Genomic DNA, 18,416 nt, shown 5'->3' with positions numbered 1-18,416 from the left:
ACAATTCATTGTATTTAGGAGATTCTCCATTAACTTTGATAGGTTAGAGGCCACTAAAACAACAGCGATAGGCACAGAGTCAAGAATACCTAAGTTCAGGGGCAGCTAGGTGGCACAGTGGATAGAGTACCGGCCCTGGAGTCAGGAGAACCTGAGTTCAAATCTGACCTCAGACACTTAATAATTATCTAGCTGCGTGGCCTTGGGCAAGCCACTTAACCCCATTTGTCTTGCAAAATCCTAAAAAAAATAAAAAAAAAGAATACCTGAGTTCAAATCTAACCTTTGATGCTTACTTGTTGTTTGGCCTTGAGTAGGTCACATCTCAGTTTCCTCAATTGTAAAATAGTGATAATAATGGTACCTACTTCCCAGGGTGGCTGTGACAATCAAATGATATATTATTTGCAAATCACTTTTCCAAGCTTTACAATTATATGTGTGTGTGTTTGTGTGTGTGTGAGTGTGTATGTTTATGCTAGGTTTTATTATTATTTTTGTTATCTTTATTGTAATAGCCTAAGTACTCAGTTTCCTTTAACTTAATGGACTTTTCTCACCTTAAAATTTTTCTGAGCTAACTTGTGGGGAAAAAAAGACTTTTTAAAGAAAGCACATCTCAAGGTAGTACAGAAAATGCAAGGACAGTATCATCTAAAAGGTGTATCAGGAAGTAGACAGCAGTATTACATCAAAAGTTCATGTGTCCTTTACCTTTGAACTTAGGCCTCCTGCTGTTATGATAAGGTCTATATGGTTTGCGTGTGTGTGTGTGTGTGTGTGTGTGTGTGTGTGTGTGCTTTTCTGTGGTATTCTTTTTTAACTTTTTTGGAAGGCATTGGGGTTAAATGACTTTCCCAAGGTCACACAGCTATGTAATTATTAAGGTCTGAGACTAGATTTGAACTCAGGTCCTCCTGACTCCAGGGCAGGTGTTCCAATCACTGCACCATCTAGTTGCCCTCTAATAAGATCTAAAAGCACAATTCATAGCTTTTTAAATTGTTGATTAATTTCCAAAAGTAAAGAAAGTGGAACTTTTGTTTGTTTGCTTTTTTCCCCTAATATATACTAAAGCAGAATCTAAGCCACTGGAAGAGAGCAATTTCTTGGGTTTTGTCTTTTGCATCCCTAAAACCCAGCAAAGTGCTTTGAAACAGAAAGGACTTAGGATGGTAATTATTGATTTAAAAAAGTCTCAGCTCAATAATCTAGTTAGAAATAATTTAGCTCATTGCTATCTTGCATGGCAAAAGTAAGGGAAAAAACATTAATTATACTAACAGTCAGCATCAGCAAATACAATGCAAGGACTTTTCCCTCCCAGTTCCAGTGTAGTCCTCTTCAGGTTGCTCTTCCCAGCAGCCTCTGTGATTAACAGGCCAACCTGAAAGATAAAATAAAGAGGAAGCTGGTTCCCAACAGGGAAAGTTGAATGGTTCTTGGATTCCTAAATCCTGGATTTCTCAAGATTTTCCTCATTTATATTATTTGTTTGTCTTTGTAGTTACTCAGAGGGGAAACTAGACTAAATGATTTCCAATTTGAAAGTTGTATAGTTCTATGATCTCCTTTATTCTTAAGGTTCACTATCTCAATCTCCTTTTCACAATACTCCAAGGAAAGAAAACAAGAATGACTTTTGATTATTCTCATATATTTCTACATTTTATCTTGTTGAATGACAATCCCGCCAATTTTTTTTTTTTTTGCAAGGCAAATGGGGTTAAGTGGCTTGCCCAAGGCCACACAGCTAGGTAATTATTAAGTGTCTGAGGCTGGATTTGAACTTAGATATTCCTGATTCCAAGGCTGGTACTCTATCCACTGCACCACCTAGCTGCCCCCAAATTGGTTTCTATTGTAATATCTGGCATTTAGCAAATTGTTTTTTAAATTAAACTTTTACAAAAGAACAATTAGGTGATGCAGTAGATAAAGCATCAGCCTTGCAGTCAGAAAGGACCCGAGTTCAAATCCAGTTTCAGATATTGTATCTATTAAGGTCACTGTGTGACCTTGGGCAAGTCATATAACCCCATTGCCAATTGATGTCATAATACTGAATTTTAATAACATATTTCAATTAAACTAATTGGAAAAAATGAATCTTTTGAAATTTTTATTTTGTATGATTATTGTCCATCAATGCTGGAAAACCAAAGTGGATGAAAAATATGTTGCCCAGGTTATGTCATACACTTGGATTATTAGCCTGTCCAATAAGTCTGACCACATGTATAGCTTTAGCAGTCATCATAGATGGATAATGAGTTAGGCATAGAATTCAATAGTAGGAAGAAATAAGACTGAACTGCAAATGGGAAAATACACAGTGCTTTCAGCCATCCCAAACATCCTGTTCCTAAAATAATGTGTTGACTATCAACTTTCAAAAGAATTATAATTACAAATAATTCAAAAGATCATAGAAATACATGAGGCATATATAAATGGATTTCAGTACATCAACAACTTTGATTTCTTAGAGGTATGAAAGATTAAACTGAGGTCATGTATGAGCAAAAAAGGAGGTAATCAGGTAACAAGAATAAGAGATGATAGCTGGAATGTCTTTTTAGTGTATTAGTACCTAGGAGCCACTAAAATAATAAATAGAAGTCCTCCAATTTTTAGTATATCCCTTATGGGGAAAATGGACAATAATTGTATAGAATGAGAAGGCATAAAGGGGTTATAAATTTTACTATATCAAGGAACTACTAATACCAATAGAACAATGAAAGCATGTAACCTGTTGACTGCTGTCATAAATTACAAACATAACACTTGAATTTCCTTGAGTATTTTTTTTTTGTTACATTAAACTAGTTTAGTGGTTTAATTCAACTGTGTTCAGTGAATTTAGAAAGAGACTTACTCTGGTATGGAATCCTTCTGGATGACTATTATAATTAAAAACTTAAGGTGGACACTTTACTGTAATGGATGTAGATGGTTATGAAATATACATGTGAACTCTTTTTCTTAACATAGTCCTTTTGGATGGATCTTTCCCTCTCCTCTCTCCTTTCCTTCCCAACTAACAAAATTGAATTGGATGGGACTTTAAAGTTTCTCTGAACCAGCTCTTTTATTATACAGAGGAGGAAATTGAGATACAGAGAGATTGTGGTTTGCTGAGTATGTGTAGTTGCTTAGTGACCAAACCTGGACTTGAATCCAAAATTTCTGACTTCAAGACCTGTACTATTCATAACAGGGTTTTGTAAGAAAATTACTTTGTAAGCTCTAAAGTACCACAGACATATAAAACGTTATTTACCCTGGCACACTATATAGCATTGATCCTATGAAGCAATAATCTAATCATTCAAAATTTCCATGACTTGATTTGTATTTCCATCACAGTATCCATCATTACATTATAACGCTATGTGTAAACCATTCAGTTTATGACTATGACTTTGTTTCGCTTTCACTCACAGTCATTTCTTATACATCCCTTTGTGATTCATCATTATGATCCCTCTTGGCCTTCCTTGCACTATTAGTGCTCATTTTGATGCTTGTCTATCAATGACAAATACAATTAGGAAGGGCAGTTTAATGGGTGTTAGGAAGGAAAATGACAGTACCTCCATCAATCAACAAAAAGCATAGGAGAGAGACCCTTCTGCTCCCATTAAGGCTGCATTCTTTTAAATCTAGCACAGTACCAGGTATTTAGAAGGTACTTAATAAATAATCATTAAATTACATTGAAGACTATTCTCTCTTTAGATTTCTTCCTTTAAATTGTGTTTGAAAGCATTAGATAAGAATGTAATTTAAATGGAACTTGATCCCAATATAACTACATAAATCACAATATGATTACATAAAATTGCTTTTAATGTCTAATTTGTCTTACCTCTGTGGACCCTGTGAAAGACACTTTATCTACATCCATGTGAGAAGAAATGGCTGCTCCAGCAGTGGGTCCATAACCAGGCACAATATTTACTACTCCTGGAGGAAATCCTGCCTAAAGGAGGGAAAGCCACAAATTAACCCCTGAATAAAAGGATATAAAGCTGCTACAATAGAAAAAAGCCCCTTGCTTATGATGATGATGATGATGGAATGTCAGAATGTAATCATTGAAGATAACTATACCAAATAGTAAATCCCCACCCATTAATTAATTTTCATTATTTGTTTTATTCTCGAAGAGTGAACTATCTTTCAAAAAGTATATGCAGATTGACCTATGGATGATATAGGTTTCTGGGAATTTGGAGGAAGAGGAACAGAAGGTAAAAAAAAATTGTTTTTCTTGAAGTATGATTTCATTAATTCATTCATCATGACAGAAATCTTTGGTATATTCTAAAGACATTTGAGGTAAATATTTTACATTTCTTCACTTTCTTTTACCAGGAAGAGAGTGGACATGACAGCAGCCATGCCAGAAAGATCTGGGAATTATGAGTGATATATACATATTCTTTCTGCCTATTGATCTATCTCTCTATCTCTATCTTTTGTTCCCCAGGTTCTTTTTCTAATGCCTCATCATGATATGACATTGAATTCCCATAATCCTTTTAGATTACAACATTAAGATTGATCACTGAAGAGTCAGATTTAGTTCTTAGAGTCTTGGGAGGAAGGAACATTTCCAATCTTAAAAGGGTCACACTATGATGAAGTAGTAGAGTAAGCCTTTAGAAGACCCTGAGTTTTGTTATCTGGCTTAAAGTATAAGCCCAGGAAGACTCTACTGAGCCAGAAATCAGACCAGTGGTAAAATCTGTACCTATTGTCCAAGAATCAGTCTTTTTGGGGTCTTATTGGTTTAAGTCACAGCAACTCAAGATCTCCCACTAATTTATGTTTTGTTCATTAGTTGTATCAGTGGAGAAAGCATGTATACCAAGAAAATCAAAATATTGAAATGCTGAAGAATAATAAAAAAGCTTTGTATATAGAGACAAAGATTAAGGCTATTCAAAACCATATGCAATCTAAAGAGACTAAACAGTGTATTAACATTGTATATACGATGCTACCTAAATCTTTTTTTTTTTTTAGGTTTTTGCAAGGCAAACAGGGTTAAGTGGCTTGCCCAAGGCCACACAGCTAGGTAATTAAGTGTCTGAGGCTGGATTTGAACCCAGGTACTCCTGACTCCAAGGCTGGTGCTTTATCCACTACGCCACCTAGCCGCCCCCCTAAATCTTTTTAAACAGAAAAAGCAAGAAAAGGAATTAAAATGTATTTTTGAGACATCTAGTCATAGAGAACTTAGTTCTGATGACTTTTTATTCTGGGATATATATATATATATATATATATATATATATATATATATATATATATATGTTGATATTTATATTTGAATTTTATTTTATTTTCAATTCATGGAACAAAACAAGCATTTACATAATAGTACAATAAAAATGATTACACATAAAACTGCAACTTGCTATTCCCTCCAAACATACAACAAAGTTATAATGTAAATTTTTTTCCTTTTTCTTCTCCTCCCCCTGCCCCAGAGATGGTCATTATTAGAAACAAGAGGTGTATACTTGTAAAATTATTCTATAAATCTTTCTATTTCTATTCTCTGGATACAGATATCTTTCTTTATATATCCTTTATTTTTAAGATGTGTATTTGTAGCAGTCAAAATTACTTAGTCACTCAAAGTCATTCTTAAAATAATTTTACTATTACTGTATAGATTTTTCTTTTGGTTCTGCTCACATTATTCTGAATCATTTTGTGCAAGTCTTCCCATACTGGGATATATTTATGTGGATTTCCTGAAATAATTGTCAAGGATTTTAATGTTTCCTTACATTTGGTCAGAACCCACCAGTCAATTTGAGTCAGATGAAGTAAGAGTTTCATATAATGTGAAACAGGGAATTTGGATCAGCAGAATGCTTCTTAGTGAGGGCAGTACTCCAGTTTTTTACATCATAGATTGTTAGGGAGCCCAATGAAACTTAGAAAACTTACTTCTTTAATTAATGATGCTATATGAAGAGTGGTGAGTGGGGTCTGTTCTGCTGGTTTGACAACCACAGTATTTCCGCAGCAAAGGGCAGGTCCAATTTTCCAAACCAGAGAAACCAAAGGGAAATTCCACTAAAAAAGCAATAGATGAACATTAATTTCCTAATTAATATTGAATCATGTTTCCATTAAGTCCATACCTTAGTGCCTCATTCTGGCATGGAATGACTATGAATATTGGAATGAAACTTCTAGAAAGCTCTATTCAACTTAAAAGACTTTTGACTTTAGAGAAGATGATAAACTATATGTCATCCAAAGACCAACATAGTTATGTATGGAGACTAATGAGAGGATTGGCCATAAACTCTCAAACAAACAGCTGAGGAAGAATAACTACATCTAAAGAGTATTATTAAGATAAAAGAAAGGAGAACCCACAATATTAAAATCATGTTGTGAAATACTAAAACAATGAACTGAAATTCAGGCATTATGTTTTCTACACATTCAACATTTTCCAAATATTAAATAGTAATAATTATAATAGTACCAACTAATGGTCTTTTAGATTTTAAGTGAGTATAGGTTCAAAGACAACTCATATATTTTAAAAGAACTTTTAGAAAAAACAACAGCCATATGTGGGGCAGGGAAGGAGGGATAAGTTTGGAACTTTAATTTGTGCCTTTATGAATGATTTTTCTGCCAAAAGAACAATATTTCATGGAGTAGGAACCATATTCTCAATGTGATAATTGATTAAAGACCAAAATACTTCTTGTTCTCTTGGTTACTTGCTATTGTTTTCAAATTATTATATTGGATTTCAAATATTAGAAACCATCCAGGAGATCAACTAGTTTGTTGGAGGTAGAGAGTTTAGTGAAGATTATGTGGTATTATATTCATCTTTATTTATTTATCCATTAATTCATCTTATTTTTTACTTCTCTCTAAATGGCATACAGGAAAACACAAATCTTTCATCATCTAGATCTTTCAACATTCAGATGACATTTCTTTGATTTTAAAGGAAATCTCAGTAAGGATGGACTCTTACTTAAAGGAATTCTTAAAAAATTTATGTTTTGAAAAAAGAGTTTTTCAGTCTTATATGTGAAAGCAACTTACCGGAAGAATTTGACCACAAACACCAATAGGTTCATGTCTTGTATATGAGAAAAACTTTCCATCTGAAATAAATCAAAATATATAAATAAAAACCCAAAGCAAAATACATTAGACAAATATTGTTCTGAAATACCTAGTAGAAACAAAGGCAAATATTTTTTATGTAGAAATGGTACTATGATACAATACTATATGGTATCATCTTTTTTTATCAATAAGACATTTAAATTCTCAGTACTACAAATGTAAATTTGTACTACAAATGTAAGTTTATTTTTAAGTGATCTTTATAATATCATATGGTACTTTATGTAGCTCAAATCATGCACCCAAATCATGTCAGAAAATGAAGAAAGATAGATTTTTATAAGGTATTTAAAAGGTGACAAATTTCAGTCCCTCTAACATTCTGAATCACATTTGCAAAGATTTTGAGAAAATCAGTGGGAAGATAACAGAGATTGGCATGGATATAGATAGGTGGTGGGTAGACAGTGAGTAAGACAAAATGCTATCCTGGAATTGTAGTATAACTAATGATTTAACAGCCAAAGAAAATTCAGAATTCTTAAAATATTTATGCTTGATTTCCTCTGTTGGTTGTGAACCTCTATCAATGACCTGTCCTAAATGATTTTAATAATAAAAACAGAAAATCATGAATATTCCTTCTCCTTTTTCTCTCTCTTATCCTCCCCTCCACCCCAGACAGCTGGTTTAAATTTGATTTAACTTCATTCCATTTACTTAATATTCAATTTTGCCCTTTGTGCCAAATTAAAAAAAATCCTGTTTGTATTTCCCAAGAACCTGGCAAATTAATGACATTACACATAGCTGGTATTTAATAAATGTCTGTTGCTTTTCAATACTCATTCATTCCAATTCATTTGTACATTTTATTCCTTCTTGTACTTTATCAAAATAGAAACTAGACCCCCAAATAAGCCCCATGTCTGTATTGCACTATTTCCTTACACTTTTGTCATTCCCATTCTATGTTTCACTGCCTCTGACCTGCCCAATCCCCATCTCATATCTGTGGTTCACCTTGGCTGGGCTTCTTTATTAGTTTTTAGGTAGTTTCAGTATTGCTAGGGTTATTTTAAATCCTTGGGGGAACTTAAAGATAATTTCCATCAAATCTTCAACTATCAGGCTCATTAAACTGGAGAGGGAAGTTAGTTCTGTATGTTGGAAGTGGAGCATGTCTTCAGGACAACTTTCTTCCATTTGCTCTTTAGAAGCAGGTTTTAGACTAACAAAAAGCTGATCTCCCAGCCTTTATGGTCAAATTCTAACTTTCCTTCATTTAATAATTTTAGGTAAGTATCTCATTTCAATTTTTTTTCTAAATTTTCTAAATTCTAATTTTTTTCTAAATTCTAGCAATTTTTCTAAATTTCTAAATTCTAAATTCTACCTAAATTTTTTCTAAATTCAAGCTGAATTACACTAATAGGTATCTATTGTTCCATAGCATTAGCTGCATTACCCATTAAAAAACAAAAAACCCCCAAAACAACCCCCCCCTTTCCCAAAAAAAGACATTCTTTTATAACTCCAGTCTGAGGCTTGATGGTGCAGATTAATTTTTATCTTTTTTTTCTGAGTCAACCATTTTCAGCAATGTACAAAGTAAAACTAGGGGAAGATGATTGTGTTGTGTTGTGTTGTGTCAATATGTTACTGTAGTATGGAAACCATGTCAGTTAACCACCACTTGATACAAGAGCATGACATCTCAATGCAGATTAAAGTACAAACCAAACCAAACAAATTTGAATGTCTCAAACATTAAAAGCAGACTTTGAAGTATCTGACATATAAATGGGTGTATGTGTATTAACTTTTACTCTTTTCAATAATTATCATATTTCAGTGTATTTCATATTGCATTTAATATTTTAAAATATTTCTAAGCCTGTTTAATTACATAATTTTGCTGAATTTTTTAAAGGCATGTGATAAATATTTGCAGGTGACTTTTGCAGCTGAAATTCTCCATTATTAATCAAAATATCACCACAAATTTTTATTAAACATCATTGAATTGATGAGTTTATATTTGATCCTTAAAGGACTAGGAAGTCTTTGGAACTACTTGAATAGAGGAATCACTTGATCAGATTTATATTCAAAGAAAATCACCATGGCAGCAGTGGATAACATGGATTGGATTGAGAAGATATTTGAGAGAGGTAGATCATTCAGGACATGGTTTTCATAATCTTGCCAAGAGGTAATGATGTCTAAACTAAATCAATATTTGTGTGAGTGGAGAGGTGTAGGTTTGAAAGAATAATAAAAAATAGAAATGGCAAGATTTGATTGGAAGGAGGGGGGAAATCTAAGATAATGAATATGTAGTAGAAGGAAGATGGTACATTGAAGTCTGTAAATGAAAAGGATTTAGTGGCAAAGATAAAAGGTTAATTTTATATATGTTGACATTAAGATATCTTTAAAATATCCAGTTTGAAATGTTCAATATATAACTGAGGATGTAAAACTGAAATTCAGAGGATAGATTGTAGCTAGATTTGTAAAATAGGGAATTAACTGTTTAGGGACAAGGGTTTAACCCATAGAAACTGAAGAAATTACTAAAAGGGAATCTAAAGGGAGAAGAGAAGTATCAGAAGGAATCTTAAGGGACATCATAGTTAAAAGATGTGATATGGATAATTCAGCAAAGGAGACTAAGAAGAAATTGTAATATGGAAATGTTTTACATGATCACACATTTATGACATATATCAGATTGCTTGCTATCTTGAGAAAGAAAGAGGGAAGGAAGGGTAAGAAGGAAATTTGGACTTCAAAATCTTATAAAAATAAATGTTGAAAATTGCCTTTATATGTATTTTGAAGAATAACATAATATTTACACTAAAAAAGAAGAAACAGAGGGTAGTGGTCAAAGCAGGAGAGAGTAGTGTCAGAAAACCTAGAGGGAGACTATCCAGGAGGAAAGAATGGTTAATGATGTGAAACTCAACAAATGAGTTAAGGATTGGGTTAAGAAGAGAATATCAGATCTGGCAATTAAGAACACTGCGGTTGAGTGATGAGGGTGAAAAGAAATTTGTAAAAGTTTGAAGAGTAAAAGGTGAGGAATTGGGGGCAATTAGTTAAAGTTTTTTTTTCAAGGAGTTTGAGAAAGGGTGAGAGATAACTTGAGGGGATGGTAGGGAATGGTAGGGGGATGGTGGGGGTTGATAGAGGATGTACTGAAAGTGTATTAAGGATAAGGGAGACCAGAGCCTGCTTAAAGACTCAAGATTCAAGAGAGAGGGGGATGACTGTAGAATGCATCTATTAGAGATAATGTGAAGGGATAGGATCTTGTGTGGAAGTAAAAGCTATGGCCTTGGCAAGGAGATTCTTATATCCATCAGACACTAAAGCAAGGCAAGAAAGACCAGCAGAAAGGAGAAAAGAGGGTAGAAAATATTAAAAATAATTCTATTACCAAGAACTAAAATAAATTGTTTAAAAGTGCTTCTCAAATTTACTTACCAATTGGGATTGTACGTCCTTGAATCTTATCAGCCCAACTTGCACAGTAGCGTATAGCACTCACAGAGAAACTTAAATCTGCCATGTAGGCATTGGAAAAGATTTTTCCACCATTCATTGATTCTATTGTCTGAAAAAAGATCAGGTCCCAAAGTGAATTTCATAGACTATTTAAAGAAAATATTAGATTAATCCTGTTTCAGGCAACAAGCTGGTATAATGGAAGAAAAAGTAGTAAATAGATTTGTAGTTGGGAAGACTTACTGGTTATGCTAATACCTAATGGAAGAATGACCCTTGGCATACTACTTAAGCTCAATGTGCTTGTGGCAACATCCTAAGATCTTTCTCCAAAAGAAGTTGCCTTATGTAGGATATTAAGAGTTAGAAGACCCTCACTCTGTAGAAATCTCACATCTTTGTTGTGGTTACTCCTGAAAAATTATCTTTAGAAGCTTTTGCTCCTGTTCTGAGAGATGCACCACTACTAAAATATTCATCAGATAATCTTTTACTCTTCACAGATTGAAAGAATACATAGAACAGAGTGATATTAGATAAGGCTGTGGTGGGTGGGGAGAAAAGATCACATTATTGGATCACTGAATTCCAGGCTAAGAGTAATTGGTGAGCAATAGAAATCATTAAGGAATTTGAAACAGAAGAATGACATTAAATAGATCTATCAGTAAAGAATATCAGTAAAGCAAATGTATGGAATATTCCTTCCCTTTCCTCATCCAACTCCTGTGGATTATAAATTCAGTAAAGAAAGGGAACATGTCTTAATCAGAGTATTATTGTATCTTTTCCTGTAACAAATACAGTAATTTGAAAATAATAGATACTTGATGGTCAATGATACACTGGAAATATATAAACTGATGTTATCACAGAATAATTTATATTCTGAAGGTTCATAATTTTCAAAATGATGGAATCTTGTATCCCACCTAGTCTTGCTAGTTTATATAAAATGTTGGCCTCAGTTCTTTGTGGCAACTCATTCTGAATGGTATGAATAATACAGACAACATTTATATAATATTTTCAGTTTGTTAGCTTTTTAAAATTTCAATTAAACACCTGGGAGTCAACTATACTATAGAGGATTGGTCGATGGACCTGGAATTAGGCAGATTTGATTTTAAACTTAGCCTCATACATTTACTAGCTATGTGACCCTGGGCAAGTCACATAACCTCTCTCTGTCTCAATTTCCACAACTGTAAAATGAGAATAATAATAGCACTTACCTTATAGGGTTGTCATGAAGGTCAAATAGGATAATATTTGTAGCAAATCATAGCTCTAAGTATGTTTTAGTTGCTACATAATTGAATATTCTTTTCCCCCCCTTTTCTTTCACTTGAAATTCATTTGATCCTCATAGCATTGTTTTGTAGACAAGGAAGATAGCATATCTGATATTTATTGTTTTATATTTATAATTTCAACACCTTGCACAACACCAAATACATTAAAAGTTAAATACATTATTGTTCTATTTTATAAATTCAAATTTAATTTTGTCCTGAGGGAAGAGGGAAAGTTTCATGGTAATGCTCTTCAAGCAAGTTTTATATATAACAAAATTTTCTTCATATATAAATAACTTTCATATCTAAATTTCCAAGACTTCCATGAATTTGGTTTTGGGAGGATAATATTTCCTGTTTGATTAACTGCCATCCTATAAATTACTAAAATGTTAAGTGTATTCCAAAGGTACAATATGAATGATATGAGTGTCAAAATTTATATTCCAAAATGCATATTTTTTCATTTATTACTTTTCCTTACCACTTCTAGGGAAAGAACAGTTTGTCTGTCTAGGGACAGAAGAATTTGTCAAAGAATTGAGAATTTATATTATGCTTTGGTTCAATAAATGTAAGATCCAACTTTTATTAGCTCTACATAGAAAGAATCCTGGATTTAGAGTTAGAACACCAGCATTGAATGCTGCCTTTAGTAATTTCTATCCAGGTGGACTTAGGAAAGTCATTTTTCAGTTGTCTTATCTATGAGGATGCTCAGAATAGAAAATTGCTAACCTTCTAACTGTCAAATAAGATGAGGCTAAAAACTTTAGATAGATCACAATCTCATTGACCCTGAGTATCTTTTCCCACAACATGTGGATAATATTAATTAATACCAACGTCACAAATTTATTGGAAGTAAGCAACTTATTAAGATTTCTGAAAACTGGATTAAATGGATGAATATCTGGACCATGACTTAAAATATAGAAGTGATGAACTCTTGGCTAAAAATGGAGAGTTCATAAGAATGAGTTTTCCTGGAATCTTGGAAATTTAATAAAATGTTTTATGACTGAAAAGAGGGACAAAACTGCTTAGCAAGCTAATATTAATGCATTGAGTAGCTACACTATAACTAAAGGTAGTGGTAGTAGTTACCCACAAATTCAAAGACCCCAAATCTAAGAAAAGAGTAAGCATCAGAATCCATAACTTCAATCTATACATAAATGTTCAATATATGGGAAATAGTGAAGTTGAATAGGAGAGTTTAATGTAAGGTGGCAAATTTGACTTGACAGATATATATATATATATATATATATATATATATGTATAAGCCTTAGTTCAAAATGAGATACATAGCTAAAATATGGTAATAGAATGCAACTTTTTTCTTTTTTGCAAGGCAATGGGGTTAAGTGACTTGCCTAAGGTCTCAAGTTTTTAAGGCCAGATTTGAACTTAGGTCCTCCTGACTCCAGGGCTGGTGCTCCATTCACTGTACCATCTAGAACTTTTTTTTTTCAAAGAAAGAAGAATGGCAAAAGGGGAACATTTTTGAATGAGAAAGGGAGGGCAAATGGAGAACATTTTAATGATGAACAATGGAGATAGAAACAGACAAGGGTTCAAAATCAATTTAATAGATAAAAGGTATGAAGGGTATAGAAAAGCTAGATATTGCTTCTTCTGAACAAAATCTATGCTCTTTCAGGATGAAAGGTCAATCTGTGTAAGTTCTTTAATGTGGAAACCAAAAAGATTTAAGATTTTTTGAAGGAAAGTCACATGGAAAAGGGACTTGACTTGCTTTTCTGCTTGGTCTTGGAATGTATAGTTAGGTATAATAATATGGCAAATTTAGATTTCATGAAAAGATGCAGTCTTCCTTAGAACATTAAAACTAAGCAAGTATTGAATGGACTGCCTTGGGAGTAGTGGTTTACCCCTTACTAGATGTCTTCAAGCAAAAAGCTGATGATATTATTTTGGTGAATTGTAGTATAGTTAAACGATGCTCTCCAGAACTGTTCCACTTCTGGGATCAAGTGCTTCACATTGAGTTATTATTATTAATTACTATTACTACAACCACCACTACCACCACCACCATTACCACTGCTACCACCATCAGCACCACTAATCACAACCACCACACTACTATAACTGCTTCTACTACTACTACTGCTAACTGCCACCAATTAAAGTTGTCAATAATCTTTTCTTTCAAAAGATTTCTTTCTCTCAAAAGGCATTCATAATAATTGAGAAATTATATTTATTTTATATATGTATGAATGTGCGTATTTATGTGTATATGCAAGATATCATTGCAAACAAAATCAACTCATGATAATGGACATTATTGAGAACTCTACCAATCCCTTCCTTCATCTGGTGCATACTTACTGCCAAAATCAGACGGTCCCTTTCCATTAAATCAGCTAGTTTGTTCAGGAGCCGTCCTCTCTCTGAAGCATCCATTTTCCGCCATGGGGACCCAATCTGAAAAGCCTCCCTTGCTGCTTTCACTGCCTTGTCCACATCCTCCTGAAAAGTCAAAGAAAGCTAATTTTAGAGGAAGAATACTTGAATTATTTCCCCAAATAAGTTTACCATGAAACAACATAAAGTGGTAGAATGCATATGAAGACTAAGTATGAACACCAGTCAGACATGAGAGCATTCAAGGAAATGAGCAAATATTATGCCTATTTTCACTGATTTTCATATTTTCCAGTTATTGATTTATATAATTTCAAATCTCAGGATCACATAATATGAACTGGGAGGAAACTTTTTAACTTCCCTATCCTATATTTATATGAAAATTTTATCACTATTCTAAGGTTATTATGTTGCAAATCTGGAATGGAACTTAAAGAATATCTAGCCCAACTTCTTTATTTTACCAAAGAGAAATGAGGAAGCCTAGAGAATTGAAGGGACTTGCCAATATCATGCAATGGAACAGCTGGGGTTTGAATCCAAGTTTTCTGATTTCAAATACAGTTCTCATTTCATGACATATGTTATATTCACCCCTTACTCTAAACCTCTTGCTTTTTTGATAAATGTATAATTTTGTATTTAATATTTTAGGGGAAAGTTCCACCACAGATCTATTATTTATGTAGAATGGAATACCATATAACTAAAACACTGGATCATGGTTCACCTTGTATTCCACAAATTTGGGGATTTCATAGTTGTCATTATCTTTAATGAAATTAATAATTGCTTCTATGATGTATTCTTTAATCCACTTGTTCTTCAGATTTAGATGGTTTAGTTTCTAATTATTTTTTATCTATGATTCCATTTACTGTATGGAATCTTTATTTAATTATGGTCTGAAAAGAGTGCATTTAATATTTCTGCTTTTCTTCATTAGATGTGAGGATTTTATGTCCTACTACATGGCAATTTTTGTGAAAATACATGTAACTGTATATGTATAGTTGGGAAAAAAGTTACATTCCTTTCTATCCCATTCTATTATCTCTAGATGTCTATTATATCTAACTTTTCCTAGAATTTTATTCATCTGCTTAACTTCTTTATTATTTACTTGATTGTTAAACTTATATACCTCTGAGAGGGGAAGGTTGAGTTTTTCCATAGTACAGTTTTTCTTATTTTCTTATTTCTTATTGTAACTCATTCAACTTTTCTTTCAAATATCTGGGAGCTAAGCCATTTGGTTTGGTAGTTACATGATTTTATTGTCTATGGTACCTTTTTACCAACTATAGTTTCCCTAATTATTTCTTTTGATTATGTCTTTTTTTTTCTTTTGCTTGTCTGAGATCATGATTGCTACCCCTGCCTTTTTTTAACCTCCATTGAAATATAATACATTATTTTAATTGTTTTTATTTTTCTGTTTTAAGTGTTTTTTTTTTTAGTTTTTGCAAGGCAATGGGGTTAAGTGGTTTTCCCAAGACCACACATCTAGGTAATTATTGTGTCCAAAGCTGGATTTGAACTCAGGTACTCCCGACTTCAAGGCCAGTGCTCTATTCATTGCACCACCTAGCCACCCTCTGTGCAACCTAGACACCCCTTAAGTGTGTTTCTTAACTACCATAGTATTGGATTCTATTTTCTAATCATTCTGCGATTCACTACAGTTATATTCATATTTGTAATTACTATCATTGTAATTACTATCTCCATCTTATTTTCTTCTGTGTATTTTTCTTGTTCCTCCTCAAATATCTATTTTGCTTCTGCCTACTGCTTCCCCCAATCCACGTTCCATCTTATCACTCCATCCCTTTGTCTTTTCCTCATCCCTTCTTACTCACCTATTGGTTAATATAGATTTCTATATTCAACTAAGTTTATGTGTTTTATATGTATATACACATGCATACATGTATGCATAAACATATTTGTTTTATAATCATTATATATTATATATATATAGTATATATGTGGTATACATTTAGACAATAATATTTCTTTCTCTGGAGGCAGCATATTTCATTATAAGTCCTTTGGGATTATCTTGGATCATTTTATTATTAAAAAAGCTGTCATTCAACTCTTCAATGTACAATAATGCAGTTACTATGTACAATATTCTCCTGGATCTGCTCAAATTTGAATCAATTCATGAGTCTTTTTAGTTTTTTTTAAAGCCACCTGCTTGTCATTTCTTTTCTTTTCTTTCTTTCTTTCTTTCTTTCTTTCTTTCTTTCTTTCTTTCTTTCTTTCTTTCTTTCTTTCTTTCTTTCTTTCTTTGTTTTTGCAAGGTGATAAGGTTAAGTGACTTGCCCAAGGTCACACAGCTAGGCAATTATTAAGTTTATTAAGTGTTTAAGACAGTATTTGAACTCAGGTACTCCTGAATCCAGGGCCAGTACTGTATCCACTGTGCCAACTAGCTTCCCCTTTCATTTCTTATGGCATAATATTATTTCATCACAACTATATTCCATGGCTTGTTTAGTCATTCCTCAATTGATGAACATCCAATCAATTTGCAATTCTTAGCTACAGCCAAAACAGCTGCTATAAATATTTTGTCTTATTGCTTTTCAATGGCTTATTAACTTCCAGTTTTCCAATTCCAACTTTTAAGAAATTATTTTTCTCAGTGATTTGCAGTGTGGTTTCATACCTCATTTAGCATTCTATTTTTTGAAGCATATTTTCTCCAATTTTTTTGTCCCTGTTTTACCAAGCAGTTAATTTTTTTCATAATTTTCTCAATGTTCTCATTTCTTAACTTTCTATCACTCTCACTTGATTAAAAATTTTTTTATTCTTTTTTTAACTCTTCAAGGAAATCTTTTGGGGTTAATATCCAATATACATTTGTCTTTGAGGCTTTGCTTATAGCTATTTTTACTTTGTTGTCTTCTGAATTTGTTTCTTGACCTTAAGTATGACCATAGTAACTTTTTATATTCAGGATACTTTTATGTTGTTTGCTCATTATCTGAGCATATTTCTTGACTGTTCTTTATGCAAACTGTATTCTTCCAGGGTTTTATAGGGGAATTTCCCAAGCTTCAGGCTTTTTCTTGCTGCTGTTCTCATAGATAATTCTAACTAGGGTTTTAAAAGTTTTTGGTGCTTCCAAGGGGGCATGATCTGAGGAAAGGCATGGTCATCACTTTCCTTATCTGTATTCTGTTCCTTACCCATGAAGAGACACAAAAATGTCTAGCACTTACCTCTTCCCTGAAATGTCAGTCCCTCTAGGACAGAAACTTTCTTTGTTAGCATTTATTGAGTATTTTCTGTGTGCCAAGCACTGTGTTTTGTATTTTCATCTTATCAAAGTGACTTAAAGGTAGTAGATACTTAATAAAGTTTCATTGAATTGCTCCTTTGAGACTAATTCAGTGATAAACTTGTCATAGGATATATAAAAAACTTGTGCTTTAAACAAGCATATTTTATCGCCTACCATTTTATAGTATGATTGACATTTAAAGCAAAGTATAATTTAACTCCTATAGAGAGAAATTTTTTAAAAATCCAAATCAAGATTATGAGTAGTATTAACATATATGCATAAATAATATATAAGAAGATAAACCTTGGTCACAAGCTTTTATATTTAGATGTTTTATTTCATATATTATGTTCTCATTTAAATTAAATACAAAGAATTTGAATGTGCTCTATTTTGGACAGAGTGAGAGAAAAAAAGGAAAGGAAAAAAGGAAGAAATAATGAAAGAAAGAACAGAAAGAAACAAAGGTAAAGGAAGCCAGGGAAGCCAGGTGGCTAGGAAGAGGGAGGGCATTCCAAAGCATTGAGGACATCCAATGAAAATACCTGAAATCTAGAAATGAAGTATCTTAAGGAAAAGCAGTGGTCAAGAGCAAAACAAACTTTTGCAGAGGGACAAAGTAAAAAAAAGAGAAGGACAAATAGAAGAAAATAGAATGGAAAGAAATTCAATGGAAACTGTGAGTGTGAATGGGGTGAATCCATCCATAAAATAGAAATAGATAGCAGCTTTTTAAATTTTTTTTTCAGTTACAAGGAAAGAAAATT

The 18,416-nt window shown here is 32.8% G+C and overlaps 1 protein-coding gene across 1 annotated transcript in view; it reads right to left on the bottom strand.

Annotated features, from left to right (window-relative positions):
* Window positions 1–18,416, bottom strand: part of LOC141503159 (aldehyde dehydrogenase 1A1-like) — a 47,051-nt gene that overhangs the window by 15,946 nt on the left and 12,689 nt on the right. The window contains exons 3-8 of the mRNA XM_074208356.1: window positions 14,307–14,447; window positions 10,627–10,756; window positions 7,105–7,166; window positions 5,974–6,102; window positions 3,875–3,988; window positions 1,285–1,387 (exon numbers count right to left, since the gene is read on the bottom strand). Coding sequence (XP_074064457.1) covers window positions 1,285–1,387; window positions 3,875–3,988; window positions 5,974–6,102; window positions 7,105–7,166; window positions 10,627–10,756; window positions 14,307–14,447 — 679 coding nt within the window. The remainder of the gene's footprint in view (window positions 1–1,284; window positions 1,388–3,874; window positions 3,989–5,973; window positions 6,103–7,104; window positions 7,167–10,626; window positions 10,757–14,306; window positions 14,448–18,416) is intronic.

The sequence above is a fragment of the Macrotis lagotis genome, chromosome X, assembly GCF_037893015.1.
Source record: "Macrotis lagotis isolate mMagLag1 chromosome X, bilby.v1.9.chrom.fasta, whole genome shotgun sequence".
NCBI classification, from domain to species: domain Eukaryota; kingdom Metazoa; phylum Chordata; class Mammalia; order Peramelemorphia; family Peramelidae; genus Macrotis; species Macrotis lagotis.
The sequence above is the reverse complement of the archived record's forward strand: the minus strand, read 5'-3'. Positions and strand labels throughout refer to the sequence as shown.